This window comes from Myxine glutinosa, chromosome 1 (assembly GCF_964187855.1).
Source record: "Myxine glutinosa chromosome 1, kmMyxGlut1.1, whole genome shotgun sequence".
In the NCBI taxonomy this organism is placed as follows: Eukaryota; Metazoa; Chordata; class Myxini; order Myxiniformes; family Myxinidae; genus Myxine; species Myxine glutinosa.
The window spans coordinates 193,254,391-193,270,391 of record NC_136261.1 but is presented as its reverse complement, the minus strand read 5'-3'; the positions used below and the strand labels follow the sequence as shown (position 1 = coordinate 193,270,391).

Below are 16,001 nucleotides of genomic sequence, written 5' to 3'. Positions count from 1 at the left end.
GCTGAACAGGAATAGTGTAATTATCGAAGGTGGAATGAGATTATGTTTTCATCCCTGTGGATTTGTCTGTTTGTCTGTGAACAGGATATTTCAAAAAGTTGTGGACGGATTCAGATGAAATTTGATGGGCAATTTGGATACGTGACACAGACTAAATGATTTGAATATCGGTGAAGATCCGAATTCGGATCAGAGAATTTTAAGTGATTCTTCACCATCGAGAGATACGGCCAAAAACTATATATAGTACAATATCTGAAAAAGTTATGGACAGAATCGGACGAAACTTGGTCGACACGTTGGGTGTGACGAGGACGAAATGATTCGATTTTGGTGAAGATCTGAATGTGGATGCGGATCAGAGAATTTTAAAACTGATTCTTCACCCTTGAGAGATCGGGCTAAAAACTATATATAGCAGGATATCTCAAAAAGTTGTGGACGACTTATGACAAAACTTGGTGGATGAGTTGGTTCGGCAACACGAACAAGCCGATTCCATTTTGGTTCAGGTCCGAATCCAGATCCGGCCTATCATTGGGATACAAAACATACACTGTTCACCTGGCGGAGGTGTGCTCTCTACTGAATGTCGTTCTAGTTTTACTCTGAAATATCCCTGCAGTATCACAGCTTTCATTCGGCCAGGTTTCATCACACGTGTAAATGTATCGTCGTCCCACGAACATAAAATGCTGCAGGGAAAGGTTGTCTAACGTTGGAATTCCATGAAATACTGTATGAAGCACTACTGTATTATGTTGGTGAACAGGTATGGAAACTGTTTCCTCTATTAATTAAATAAAATGCAACTTCATAAATAAAAATGATTGGGTGATTCTTCAGTTTTTTTACCTTATCAAGAAAATAACCTCAAAAAATGATACCGGTAACATAATAAAAGAGCCTGTTTTTTTATTTAATTTGAGCCAAACTTTTATCACAATTGGTAAATTATCTTTAAAATGCTTCTTGTAGCGCTTTACATGGTAGTTGGACTGCCAGACCGCGTGTGTGCTCGACTCGAACCGTCAGGGGTAACTTTTAGTTTTCGAAGTTCAAACCAGTCACACGTGAGGGAACCCGGAACCGGAAGTCAACCTTTCGAATAAAACGTGAAAAATCGAAGCACTCTGCTCTTTATGTAATATACAGTGTATTGTACAGTAATACAGTGCAGTGCACTATTACTTTGTGTGATATACAGTGCAAGCGACTGTAAAAAAATCCTTTACCTGGAGATGCTTTTCCCGTCATTGGCACGAAGCGCATCGTCGACGTACGCGGGAAAAATCAAGGCCATAGAATTAGCCAATCACCGCTTGGTATTGCAGAGTTGGGCGTGGCTTCGCCTCTCGACGTTTCGACGTTTTTGGGGTGACGACGTGAACCTTTTTTGAGGTGACGACGTGAACCATTTGGCGAAGGCGAACCCTTGCTCGAAACAGTAGATATCTTCCCATTATCGATAATCTTTTGTCCTCTGTCTTACGTATGTCCTCTTCCTTTATTTATTTATTTTATCCATCTCATTATGGTATTTGAGCGGTGACGCTTCTTCCTCTTCTGTTTTATTCTTCACCCTCTTTTCCCACCTTTCCCCACTCAAGTACCCCACGTTCTCCTTGTTTGTGAATACAAGTTATTCCTTATCTCAGCTCCCTGCTGCAGATCGCTCGTTTCATATTGGAAGAGATTCCAAGGTTGTGCCATGGTGCCATGGTGCCATTTATTTAATACGTATGCATAAAAGTATGGTCGGGGTGTTGGTGGAGCTGTGAAAGTCAAGGTTTACAGTAGATGTGAGGGAGTAAGAGGAAATTAAAGGAGTAAGGGAAGGAAAGTACGGGAAAGTAAGTAAGGAAAATTACTTACTTTTAATTTACTTTTTACTTACCCTACCCTACCCTTACGTAACTACCCTACCCTAACAACCCTACCCTTACTTAACTACCCTACCCAAACCCTACCCTACCCTTACGTAACTGCCCTACCCTACCCTACCCTAGCAACCCTACCCTTACTTAACTACCCTACCCAAACCCTAACCCTACCTAACCCTAACAACCCTACCCTTACTTAACTACCCTACCCAAACCCTACCCTACCTAACCCTAACAACCCTACCCTTACTTAACAACCCTACCCTACCCTAACAACCTACCCTACCCTTACTTAACTACCCTACCCTAACAACCCTACCCTAACCCTAACAACCTTAACCCTAACAACCCTACCCTAACCCTAACAACCCGAACCTACCCTACCTAGACCCTACCCTAGCTACCCTAAATTAACTTAAACGAAAGTAAGGGAAACTTACTTATTTAAAGTAAGTAGATTTAAAGGAGGAATAAGGGAGTAACAGGTGCTGGGACAGAGTTTAAAATGTCGTCATACAGTATTTGCGTACGTACCATTTAAATAGATAGGTGGAGCCAAAGTCCCTCCTTTTACCTGTGATTACCTCGATTTGTAGACAATTAAAAAAAATTAATATTCCTTTTGATTTTATTGCGCATGCCCGTTTATGGTTTTTTGGGGTTGGGGAGAAAATGGGGGCGGGGAGGGGAATATTTAGGAGTTGCTTTTGGTCAAGTGAAATTGCGTTTGAGTTTTGTTTTATCTTACTTCCACACTCCAGTCTTTTAAGGGCGACAACAACGACAACAACAAAAACAAAAACAACAACAACCACAACCATTTCAAAGAACGGCGTCATTATGAAAAATTAAACCAGGAAGTAATCCGAGGGATCGATCCGAGGAAATCCGAGGAAATCCGAGGGAAGATCGACGCTTCGCTACGGTAAAGACTAAAGGATATAAGTTTATTTTTATTTACACAATTATTTTTCTTTCTTTTTAAAATATATTTCCCTTTGGCAGAAACATGTTTGTTCAACTTTACAACGAGGTGATCTTTAACTCTTACGCTTTGATGTTTGGGGGTTTACATTTTTACTCTGGCTTTGGCTTTGCCTTTGGTGTGAGTGAAATGTCTCAGAAACGCTTTTGTCAAATGAGCTCCCCCCCCCACTTTTCTCCTCTCCTTTCGCCTTGTCTCCCTCCCCCCCTCCTCCTCTTTGCTTCCCCCCTTCCGCCACTCTTCATGTTCCCTCACTCCACTTCTCTCTCGCTCCCCCTCCCTCGCTTCGCCCCCCTGCCTCGTCTTCGCCCCCCCAGCCCTCGTCTTCGCCCCCCCAGGCCCTCGTCATCGCCCCCCAGCCATCGCCTCCCAGCCATCGCCTCCCCCCCCACAACCCATCGCCTCCCCCCCCCCCACCACCCATCGCCTCCCCCCCCCCACCACCCTCGCCTCCCCCCCACCACCCATCGCCTCCCCCCCCCACACACCCATCGCCTCCCCCCCCCACCACCCATCGCCTCCCCCCCCCCCCACCACCCATCGCCTCCCCCCCCCCACCACCCATCGCCTCCCCCCCCCCACCCATCACCTCCCCCCCCCACCACCCATCGCCTCCCCCCCCCACCATCCATCGCCTCCCCCCCCACCCATCGCCTCCCCCCCCCCACCCATCGCCTCCCCCCCCACCCATCGCCTCCTCCCCCCCCACCACCCATCGCCTCCCCCCCCCCACCACCCATCACTCCCCCCCCCACCACCCATCGCTCCCCCCCCCACCACCCATCGCCTCCCCCCCCCCCCCCACCACCCATCGCCTCCCCCCCCCCCCACCACCCATCGCCTCCCCCCCCACCACCCATCGCCTCCCCCCCCCCCACCACCCATCGCCTCCCCCCCACCACCCATCGCCTCCCCCCCCACCACCCATCGCCTCCCCCCCCCACCACCCATCGCCTCCCCCCCCCACCACCCATCGCCTCCCCCCCCCCCCCCCACCACCCATCGCCATCCCCCCCCCCCACCACCCATCGCCTCCCCCCCCCCCCCCACCACCCATCGCCCCCCCCCCCCACCACCCATCGCCTCCCCCCCCCCCCCCACCACCCATCGCCTCCCCCCCCCCACCCATCGCCTCCCCCCCCCCCCCCCATCACCCATCGCCTCCCCCCCCCACCACCCATCGCCTCCCCCCCCCCCCCCACCACCCATCGCCTCCCCCCCCCCCCACCACCCATCGCCTCCCCCCCCCCACCACCCATCGCCTCCCCCCCCCCCCCACCACCCATCGCCTCCCCCCCCCACCACCCATCGCCTCCCCCCCCCCACCACCCATCGCCTCCCCCCCCCCCCCCCACCACCCATCGCCTCCCCCCCCCCCCCCCACGCCTTTATCTCTCCATTTGCCTCTACCCCGCCCCTCATCTTCCCTCCCTTGCCATCTCCCCTCACCTTCTTTCCTCACCTTCTCCCCTTGCCTTGCACCTCCTCTTTGTCCCTTCCTCCTCACCTTCCCCCCACCTCAGATCTCCCCTCCCCACCCCCATGTCACCCACCCCTCACATCCCATTCCACACCCCATTCCCTCCCTGCCCATCTTCTCCCCCCACCCTCTTTTTGTGTGTGTGTCGTGTGTCGTGTGTCGTGTGTCGTGTGTCGTGTGTCGTGTGTCGTGTGTGTCGCGTGTGTCGTGTGTCGTGTGTCGTGTGTGTGTCGTGTGTGTGTGTGTGTGTGTGTGTGTGTGTGTGTGTGTGTGTGTGTGTGTGTGTGTGTGTGTGTGTGTGTGTGTGTGTGTGTGTGTGTGTGAGAGACATGTTTGTCTTGTGGAATAAAAGAGACAGGAATTGTGAGGAACATATGAAAAAAAACGAGGTGTGTTTGTGTTTGTGTTTTTTGCACCACAAATAAGATAAGTAATCTAAGATCATTTATTAACACAATTGGGCTACTCGCAATCACTTGAGAGTGGCCATTCCCATGGGACCTATCTCAAGAGATTGTTTGTGAATGAGAACCTGAAAGTAGTTTGCATAATTTTTCTCTCGAGACTTATCTGGCTGCTAGCGAGATTGTGAATGGGATGATTGCAAAAGTTGGGAAGGTCGGAAAGCAGGTTATGAGGTGAAGTTGGTAATTGTATAATAATAAGGTGGATATATGAAGGGCAAGAGTTACATATTCCACCATTTTAATGATGTACATATGGCTTTTCACTTTGAAGATCGGGAAGAATGGGGTAGTTGTGGACACATTTGTGGTGGTGGGGCAGAGAGGAGGGTTGAGGACTTGGTGTGGAGAGGGGATTGAAGCCTTAGGGTTGAGGGGGTGGTTGAAGACTTGTCGTTTGGGGGGGGGGGGGGGGGCGGTGGGGAGTTTGGGAGTTGGGATGCAGGGGGGGGGTTTGATGTAATCAAGCAACATCTTTAGGTAGCACATAGCTGGACAAAATTAAATTCACATGATATTTAACCATTCTTTGCGTGGTTGCCAATGTATTGTTGGTCACATTTTATTCTGCGTGGAATTTCCACGAGCACCTGATAGTTGCCCTCGCCAGAGGAGAGGGTATTGCATTTGAGTCTGTTTGTCTGTCTGTTTGTTTGTCCGCACAGAATAAACATGATTTTCTTTGCAACCGTTGGTCCAATTGACAGGAAATTTTCATGATAGATGCACCTCCACCGAAAGAATATTTTATGACTATTATGACGTCATAGGTCACGTGGTGTGGGTGCCATCTTGGAAAAACCTAAAAACTTTGCATCTCTATATCTCCGAAAGTGCTGAATAGAAAAAATTGAGACATGGCTCATTGTAAAGGACTCTTCATGCAGAATAACATATGTTAATGATCATGTCATAGAGACCATTATGATCCCGGTGTGTACCCTAGTTTAGAATAGGTACACCGTATCCCTGCGTGTCGTAGGAGGCAACTAAGAGGGTTGGCGTCAGGAAGGGTATCCGGCCTCAAAAAGTGTGTCATGTTATATGTCCTCTATACAACACAAAAAACATTGCCTCAAAAAGAGAACCATGACAATTACAACTACATATGGGCAGGGTACAGCCCGAAGTGGCGATCGGTTTCTGAGGTTTGGGACATGGAATGTAGGGACAATGACAGGGAGATCAGGAGAAATGGTGGAAGTATTGGTCAGAAGAAGAGTGGACATATGTTGTGTGCAAGAGACGAGATGGAAGGGAAGTGGTGTGAGAATGGTGAAGGGTAGGCAGGGACAGAAATACAAGTTTGTGTGGCAAGGGTGCTCGGAGGGCGTGAATGGTGTTGGTGTCCTGTTTTCTGAGGAGTTTGTAGACAGTGTGGTGAGTGTGACTTGAGTGAGTGATAGGTTGATGATGGTGAAAATGATGAGTGGAAAGCTCTTGGTGAACGTCATCTCGGGATATGCTCCGCAGGTTGGTCGGAGCGATGAAGAGAAGGACAAGTTCTGGTGTGCGATAGAGAAGCTGATGGAAAACGTGAAATATGAGGAAGTTGTTGTGGCAGGAGGAGACCTAAATGGACATGTGGGAAGGAGTATGGACGGTTTTGAGGGAGTTCGTGGGTCTTTTTTTTTTTTTTTTTTTTTTTTTTTTTTGTTGTTGTTGTTGTTTTGTATACAAGATCGAGGCTCGTGAAAAAGCTAACATTAATCACACAAAAAGACAAACCGACACACAAAACACAAAAAACAAGGGGAGCGGCAGACAAGATGGGGAGAGAGGGGGAAGGACACAAAAGAGAGGGGGAAGAGGGGGAAGGACACAAACACAACATTTGAGAGCAGGGACATCGGGAGGACTTGGGGGGAGGTGGGAGAGGAATAAAACATATGAACACTGCAAGGACTCTGGGGTGAATTACCGGGGGTAGAAAAGATCAAGGTTTTCGATGGGGGAAGATAAGAGATGGTGGTGAACAGCTGTTTTAAAGATCTGGAGGGAGGAGTGGGATTGAAGAGAGTGGGGAGTTTGTTCCAGAGGCGGGAGAAAAGGGGAATGAAAGAGTGAAGGTGAGCAGAGAGCCTAGACTTTGGCAGTTTAACAATAAGAGGGTTGCAGGCAGATCTTGTGCGACCTGAAGGAATATTGGGGGGACAGTGCACAGAGAGAGCTGGGGGAGCAAGGCCGGAGAGGAGTCGGTAGAAGACAGAAAGACCACCAACCTGCCTGCGGTGAGTGAGTGAAAGGCCCTCGGTGTTGACTACATCGCAGGAGATTCCAATGATTCTGAAAGCTTTGGCCTCAACAGCGTGAAGCCGAGCAAGGTGTGAGGCAGGAGCACCAGCCCAGAGGGGAGAGCAGTATTCCACTGAGCTGTGGATGAAAGCCTTGTATGTGGTGAGGAGCTCAGGTGTGCCAAGGAAGGACTTCGCACGACGGAGGATGCCCAGTCGGTGACTGGCTTTGGAGGCCAGCTTGGAAATGTGGTTTTTCCAAGAAAGATCATGGCAGATAGTGAGACCCAAAAGCTTGAACGACAGAACTTCTTGGAGAGGATTGTTGAGAAAGTAGATGGGAGGGTTGTCCAGTCGGTCCTTTCGGAGAGACATTGTAAGAGTGTGAGATTTGTCAGGATTGAAAGTCATGTTCCACTTGTTTGACCAGTCTGTGATTTTGTCCAGGTCTGCAGAGAGTGAGGAGGCTGCAGACTGCCGATCTGAGGGATGAGGAATGGAGCGACAGAGAGTAGAGTCGTCAGCAAAGAGATAGAGAGGATTTTCAAGAGAGTCAGAGAGATCATTGATGAAGACCAGAAAAAGCACAGGGCCCAGAACACTACCTTGGGGAACTCCAGCCTGAACAGGAAGAGGAGATGAGAGAAACCCATTCAGGGCCACACGTTGACTACGACCAGAGAGGAAGTCCGCCAGCCATGCGTGGAGATTTCCATGCATACCAAAGGAGGAGAGTTTGGTGAGCAGAGCAGGGCGCCAGACCGTATCGAAGGCACGTGAGATGTCAAGGGAGACAGCTCTAATTTCCTGTTTGGCGTTGAGGACCTCCATCCATTGTTGAGAAAGCAGAAGCAGCATGTCCAGAGTAGAGTGACCAGGTCTGAAACCAAATTGATGATCAGAGATCAAGCCATTGGAGAAGAGTAAAGATTTAATATCTGAAGCAATGATGGATACCATGACTTTGCTGATAATTGGGAGAAGGCTGATTGGTCTGTAGTTGCTGGGATCTGTTTTTGCACCTTTTTTGTGCAAACCGGTGACGTTGGCTGATTTCCAAGCAGATGGCAGATGATCTTGAGCAAAAGAGAGGGTGAAGAGAACAGAAAGAGGGAGTGAAAGAGCAGAAGAACATGATTTTAGGACCCGTGGGCTGATGCCGTCAGGACCAGTTGCAGAATCAGAGTCGAGGGTTGACAGAAACTTTTCCACCTTGTCAGGAGGAAAGGACACAGAGTCCAGGAGCAGCTGGGTATGACTGGGTACGGTGGGTACAGAGAGGGATGGGTTTGGGACACAATATTTAGAGGCAAACACAGAGTTGAGGCATTCAGCTTTTTCACGTGCGGAGTCAGCCGTTAAGCCGTTTGAGGTGAGGGAGGGGATGGAGGGGGAACAAACACCAGAAACAGATTTGACCAGACGCCACCAGGATTTGGAAGAGGGAGACAGATAAGAGAGTTCGGTCTTGAGAATGGTGAGATATTGTTTCCTGGCTCTCCTGAGGGTGGACACACACTTGTTTCGGGCTTTGTGAAAGGAAATGAGATTTCCTTCCATTGGATTTGCTTTCCAGGAGACGAAAGCAAGTTGTTTCAGGGCAACAGCCTCACCACAAGATTCCGTGTACCATGGACGGGAGGAAGGGTATGACAACTGAAGACGAGATGGTATAAATCTGTGCATGAGAGAGAGCAATTTACTTTGAAAGAATTCCCAGAATGAGTTGATGTCAGAGGCGGTAGAGATGGGAGACCAGTCCAGATGATTGATGGCTGCTTGAAGACCGTGCCAGTTGGCCTGAGTGAAATGCCAGACTCGTCGACGCTGAGGAGGCTCTCTGAGAATGGTCAGAGAGATGTCCACTTTGAGGGGTTATGGGTTATGGATATGTCAGGGTTATGGATATGGTGTGAGACATGAAGAAGGTGAAAGGATTTTGGAGTTTGCTGATGGAGCTGATTTGTTGATTTGTAATACTCAGTTCCAGAAAGAGGATAATAAGCTTGTTACATACACGTCAGGTGGGTTGATGACAACCGTTGACTACTTGATGGTGCGTAGGCGAGATAGGGGACAACTCCGGGACACAAAGGTGATCCCGGGGGAGGAGGCTGTTTCACAGAACCACTTGGTTGTCTGCGACATAAAGGTGAAACGTGCGAGGACAGCTCGGCGGGTGAAGTACCAACCGAGAATGAAGGTGTGGAGGTTGAAAGAGGTGACAGTAAGGGAGGCATTAAAAGAGAGGCTGAGTCCTGTGGAGGATGATGTGGTTGAGCTTGAAAGTGGTTGGATGTCAATGAAAGATAGTCTGTTGGGAGCCATTGGTGAGGTATGTGGATGGACAAAAGGACCACCGAGGCACTCGGAAACATGGTGGTAGGATGATGAAGTTGGAAAGAAGATTGACGAGAAGAGGAAGAAGTTCAAGGAGTGGCAGAAGGCGAAGGGTATGGGGGCAGAAAAGGCAGAGCATGAAAGTTATAAGGCAGCCAAGAAGGCTGCAAAGAAAGAGGTAGCAAAGGCGCAGGAGGCATGGAGGAAAATGTTCGGAGAACGCTTGGATTCGGACGAGGGTCAGAGAGCGGTATTCAGGATTGCAAAGCAGATAGCAAAAGAGAGGTGTGATGTGATGGGGGTGAGTTGCTTGAAGGATGAAGTGGGACAAATCGTTGTGGACCCAGATGGAATTAAAGGAAGATGGAAAAGATATATGGAAATGCTGTTGAATACAGAGAATGAATGGGATGGCAACATAGAGAGTAACCCAGTTTTAGGACCGGCCTTTGAAGATAACTGAGAAGGAAGTTGAGGAAGCGATAAAAGCAATGAAGAGTAGAAAAGCGGGAGGGCCGACGGGAGTTGTGGGAGATATGTTGAAGGCAGCAGAAAGTTGGGGTATGAAGAGAATGACAGATCTGCAATCTGGTGGTGAAAGAAGGCCACATTCCAGTGGATTGGGAACTGAGTACCCTCGTCCCTCTATACAAGGGGAATGGTGACCCTCTGGAGTGTGGCTCGTACCGAGCGATAAAGTTATTGGAGCATGGAATGAAGGTATTGGAAAGGGTGTTGGAGAGGAGGATAAGGAAGAAAGTGAAGATCGACGAAATGCAGTTTGGATTTATGCCAGGAAGAGGAACGACAGACGCGCTCTTTATTGTGAGGCAGTTGCAGGAGAAGTACATGGAAAAGAGGAAGAAGTTGTTTCTTGGATTTGTTGATCTGGAGAAAGCATTCAATAGGGTTCCACACGAAGTATTGACATGGGCATTGAGGAAGTTAGGAGTGGAGGAATGGTTGATCAGAGTAGTGATGGCAATGTACAAAAGAGCGCGCACAGCTATAAGGACGAAGGACGGGAACAGTGGTGAGTTTGATGTGAAGGTGGGAGTGCATCAGGGGTAGGTACTAAGTCCACTACTATTTGTAGCTGTGATGGAGGTGCTGGCTCAGAACGTAAAGGAGGGTTTACCGTGGGAGTTGTTGTATGCAGAGGATCTGGTGTTAATTGCGGAAAGTATGGATGGACTGAAGGAAAAGATGAACAAGTGGAAGGAATGTATGGAGACAAAAGGTCTGAAGGTGAATATCGGAAAGACGAAGGTGATGGCAAGTGGTAAAGCATGTGGTGAGGTGGAAAGAACTGGGAAGTGTGCAGGAAGGGTGTCGGAATGAATTCCATTTATTGTACAATGTGCGCTGAGTGGGTTCATAAAAAATGTAGTGGTCTGAGAGGGTCATTAACCAGTGTGGCAACTACATTCAAATGTAAGGTGTGCACAGAAGGAGCTGCAGATGGAGGAAATGTTGAGTTGGATCTTGGAGACGGCGTGAAGGTGGAAGGTGTGAAAACATTTTGCTACCTCGGAGACATGCTGAATGGAGAAGGTGGATCAGACTCGGCAACGGTTGCTCGAGTGAGATGTGCATGGAAGAAGTTTCGGGAACTGAGTGGTATGCTGATGAGGAGGGGAGTGTCGTTGAAGCTGAAGGGAAAGGTGTATGCTGCATGTATGAGAAGTGTTATGATTTATGGGAGCGAGACATGGGTAATGAACGTAGAGCAGCAACGAAGGCTGGAAAGGGTGGAAATGCGAATGGTTCGGTGGATGTGCGGAGTATCGTTGATAGAGAGGAAGACAAATGATGAATTGCGAAAGATGATGGGAATAGAGCCTGTGATTGATGGTGTGAAGAGGAACAAGTTGAGATGGTTTGGTCATGTGTTGAGGAAGGATGAAAGTGACTGGTTGTGAAGAGTGATGGAAATGAATGTAGAAGGAAGTACAGGACGGGGAAGACCGAGAGACTTGGCTAGAGATGGTGGAAGAAGAAATGCAGGCAAGGGGGTTAACAAGGAGAGATGGAGAAAATAGGGCAAAATGGAGAAGATTGTAATGGGGACCGTGAGGCTAACCCCTGCTCTTGCAGGGAAAATGGCCTTAAAATGCATGTTGTTGTTGTTGTATTCCTCCATTATGACATCATGATTCAACATGTGCAAAACTTCATCTGATCAAAATGAAATTTCTTGAGCGTCATCTATGAATAAATTGGTGGAGAAAAAAATAATGACGTAATCGGTCACATAGTTCCTCCGCCATATTTGTTTTAACACAAAAGCCTTAAAAACCACTAAAAACAAGTCCTGGTGAGGGTCTGTAATCTGATTGCTCTTTCTTGTTCGATATGTTTTTAATATTGAGCATTATAATGGTCGCCGAGGAAATGTTTGAATGTTTGCCATCAATGACCTGTAAATTTCCTGTTTGTTTTTCGAAAGTGATGGAGCGAAGGGATGTTTTGAAAATCTTGGAAGATCTCACTGATGAGGACCTCAAAAGCATACTATTCCTCTGCCGCTCATTGGGAATACCTTCGCGTGACTTGGAGTCCTTTACCAATGGCACAGATCTCTACACACACCTCGAGAAGAGGGGACACATTAAGAAGGATGACAACTCTTTGCTGCCAGAACTACTTTTTCACATCGGACGACGTGACCTAATGATGAAAATGGGCGTAACTCCATCTGGAATGAAACTTGACTGGGAAAATCCATCCAAAATTGATCGATACTGGTATGTAGCACATCAACAGGAATGACAGTTCATCAGTCAATATTCCATGCAGCTGTAAGTGGCTGTTATTAAAAGGTGGCTTTGCAGCTTGTGTTCTAATGAACATCTGGGTCTGATGCCAAATAACTTTGGAATAGTTGTCAAATTTGATTTGGTCTTTATCTCGTTTGGTTGTTGTGGCATACATAACAGTGTAAATTAGTAATTACCTCCACCACCTAGGGTGGATGGAGGTTATGTTCTCACCCCTGTTTGTTTGTCTTTGTCTGTCTGTCTCTCTGTCTGTTTGTTTGTTTGTCTGTATGTGAAAAAGATCTCAAAAAGTTTGTGGTTGGATTCGGACAAAATTTGGCAGAGAGGTAGCGTATGTGACAGGGACGAAATTATTAGATTTTGGTGAAGATTCGGATCCGGATCCGGCTTGTAGAATATTTTAAGTGATTCTTCACCATTGGGAGATGAGGCCAAAACGATATATATATCAGGATATCTCAAAAAGTTGTGGGCGGATTTGGACGAAACTTGGCGGACAGGTTGTGTGTGTGACGAGGACAAATTAATTTGATTTTGGTGAAGATCTGAATATGTATTTGGATACGAGAATTATTTAAATTTTTATGTGATTCTTCGGCATTGAGCGTTAGGGCGAAAAGTGATATATAACATGATATTTAAAAAAGTTATGGACGAGTTAAGACTAAACTTGGGGGATGAGTTGGTTAGATGACAAGAATAAGCCGATTAGATTTTGGTTCATGTCTGAATCCAGATCCGGCCTATCAATGGGACACAAAACAAACTGTTCAGCCTGGCAGAGGTGTGCCCTCTACCGAGTGTCTTTCTAGTTTTTAATTTGTTTGAGAGAGAGAGAGAGAGAGAGAGAGACAGAGACAGAGACAGAGACAGACAGAGAGACAGCCTTTTGGGGTCCCGACCACGTTTGGGGTACCTTTTGGGGTCCCTAGAACTTTTGGGGTCCTAAGACAGAGAGGGGCATGTCCAGAGAGATTGACAGACTGAGAGAGAGAGAGAGAGACACAGAGACAGACAGACAGACAGACAGACAGACAGAGAGACGATGAATGAGAGAACAAATTAATCAGAATTGGATAGATAGAGAGAGAGAGAGAGAGAGAGAGAGAGAGAGAGAGAGAGAGAGAGAGAGAGAGAGACAGACAGACAGACAGACAGACAGACAGAGAGAGAGAGAGAGAGACAGAGAGAGAGAGAGAGACAGAGAGAGACAGCCTTTTGGGGTCCCGACCACGTTTGGGGTCCCTAGAACTTTTGGGGTCCTAAGACAGAGAGGGGCATGTCCAGAGAGATTGACAGACAGAGAGAGAGAGAGAGAGAGAGAGAGAGAGACACACAGACACACAGAGACACAGAGACAGACAGACAGACAGACAGAGAGACGATGAATGAGAGAACAAATTAATCAGAATTGGATAGATAGAGAGAGAGAGAGAGAGAGAGAGAGAGAGAGAGAGAGAGAGAGAGAGAGAGAGAGAGAGAGAGAGAGAGAGAGAGAGAGAGAGAGAGATAGAGATAGAGATAGAGATAGAGATATATAATATGATGGGCAGCAAATTGGAGGAGAGAGGAAAGCGAGTTGCTGTCATTCAATGAAAACTTGCAGCCCTTGTGCCTCACCTCTCCTCTACCTGCTCCACCCTCCCTCAAAAAATTATATTTCGGAATGACCTTCAAGGTTCCTAGCTTTGTTTTACACACATTGCCCACTTAACCCTTTGTCTAAACAAAATAACACGATGGACCACAATGAGACATCATCACATTAACATTGAGGGTTGCTGACGCTGACACTGAAATAATTCCTCAGAGTTATTTTATGAATAATTAAAGCAAGTGCATTTATTTAATCCATATTTGTCTGCTGTATAATTGAAATGCTATTCTTGTATTGCATTAGTCATATTATGAATAAGGAGGAATCTTGTGAGTATTCAAAAAAAAAAAAAATTCCCCGACCACGTCCAGGCAAGTATTATTCCCCTCCACATGGTTTCTTCAGGGCCAACCCACCCCCACCTCTCTAGATACCAAGAGTCCTCAAAAGGTGGACCATGTTCCACATCTGACAGTCGACTTGATCCGAAGCCGCCGTCAATGGATTGATCGCATGGTGCTAATTTGGTGCTAAATTATTCCTGAGTTATTCTCCTCTCATGTTCTTCCAGTCTGTCTGCTCCTAATTATGTGTTAGTGGCCCCTGCCATTGATCCATTCAGACCAAGTTGATACGTGCAATTAACAAGTAAAAAAAAACAACTCGCTCTTCCACAGGGTGTACACAAATTACCGTTCCGAATTCAAACCGTAATTTAAAAAAGCAATTTAAATGGGATTCAACAATGCGGTTTGCTACATGTGAATAATTATTTCTCGAAGTTTTACTGTCAAGATCATTGGTTCACGAGTTATTAAGTGACCACTATATTCGTCATGTGTGTGCGTCTGTCTGTGCGTCTGTCTGTCTGTCTGTCTGCAGCATAACTACCCGATGATATCATCTGATCTTGATGAAACTTGGGTGGGAGGTTGATATCATGATCGAGTTGTGTCCTGCCTAGAGTGGGCGTATTGCGCCCATTGTGGGCGGAGCCACGCCCGAAAAAGATCTTTTTAGGGGGTAATCGAGGTCAAGCTGGTCAAGCTACATCTTCTTTGAGGGAGTTGGTGGAATCTGACAGCGGTTTCGATATTTGGTTAGGCCAATGTCATGTGTCTAGCCCCACTGAGCTCGATTTTTCATTTATTCTTTTTTAATTTTTTTTTTTTTCATTTCATTTTTCACCGAATTTTCGGTATTGTGTCGCTAACTAACCTCATAACTGATTATACATTATTTTCTCTCTCATTTCAAGGTCAGTAACCTTCGTTTTGCCATTTCCTGGCCTGTTTCGGTTATAGTCCGTCCTTTGTCATTGAATACCGCTCGCTCTTGAACCATCGTCGTCTCCTGACTTGTCATTTATTATCATCAGTACATGTCAAAGTAAGCATCCCTTGTCACACGTAACATGCCAAGGTGATATTCTAACTACTTCCAGATTCGCTTCACCATTCCTTCATTTACAGTCTCCATTCCAGCCCTAATCTTCTTCCTCAGATCCACAATATCGGTATTTATTCAACTATGCCATTTATCACATGTGGAAACATTCGGCGTTCTGTATCCGTGTATACACTTTTCTGTCTTGACGACGCTCCACGTTCATTTGAGACTTTTTTGCTGTTTTTTTCTGGAATAACCCATTTCCTTAAACGTGGCACATAAGAGCCAATCCTTTCCTCCCCAGCCGTCGTCGTCGTCGTCGTCATCATCATCACCATCATCATCATCATCATCATCATCACCATCATCATCACCATCATCACCATCATCATCATCATCACCACCATCATCATCACCAGCATCATCATCATCATCATCACCATCATCATCACCACCATCATCACATTGATTTACGCAGTACTACTACCACAGTTTTGGGACCAGCCCCACCAAATGTTCTGTGCACCTTTTGGGGTCCCTCGAACTTTTGGGGTCCTAAGACAGAGAGGGGCATGTCCTAAATTGGGGGAGGGGTTTTCATAAAATTTCTCAAAACATTTCTTCTTTTTTTAAAGATTTTGTGTTCCCACCAGTGCGTAGCATGTGTACCTCGCATGTGATTTATAAATTTCCAATGTGAAAGTTCTTTGCTTTATTTAATGGGTGTGTACTTTTTTTTTTCTCTCACTCTATTACGTCCCATTGGATTGGTGCATTTTTGTCCCCCGTCGCACAGCGTAGCGAAATGGGGACTATGGCTTTCCCCTCTGTGCGTGTTTGCGTGTGTGC

General features: G+C 47.0%; 1 protein-coding gene across 4 annotated transcripts in view; it reads left to right on the top strand.

Annotated features, from left to right (window-relative positions):
* Positions 1 to 1,233: 1,233 nt before the first annotated feature.
* Positions 1,234 to 16,001, top strand: part of LOC137416973 (caspase-8) — a 63,761-nt gene continuing 48,993 nt past the window's right edge. Inside the window, exons 1-2 of one of the 4 annotated variants that reach the window (XM_078781832.1) lie at positions 1,234 to 1,401; positions 11,836 to 12,133. In XM_078781832.1, coding sequence (XP_078637958.1) covers positions 11,838 to 12,133 — 296 coding nt within the window. In that variant the 5' untranslated portion in view covers positions 1,234 to 1,401; positions 11,836 to 11,837. Of the gene's footprint in view, positions 1,493 to 1,601; positions 1,704 to 2,644; positions 2,809 to 11,835; positions 12,134 to 16,001 lie in introns of those variants that run through there. The other 3 variants (XM_068102681.2, XM_078781840.1, XM_068102679.2) reach the window with 3 other exon arrangements.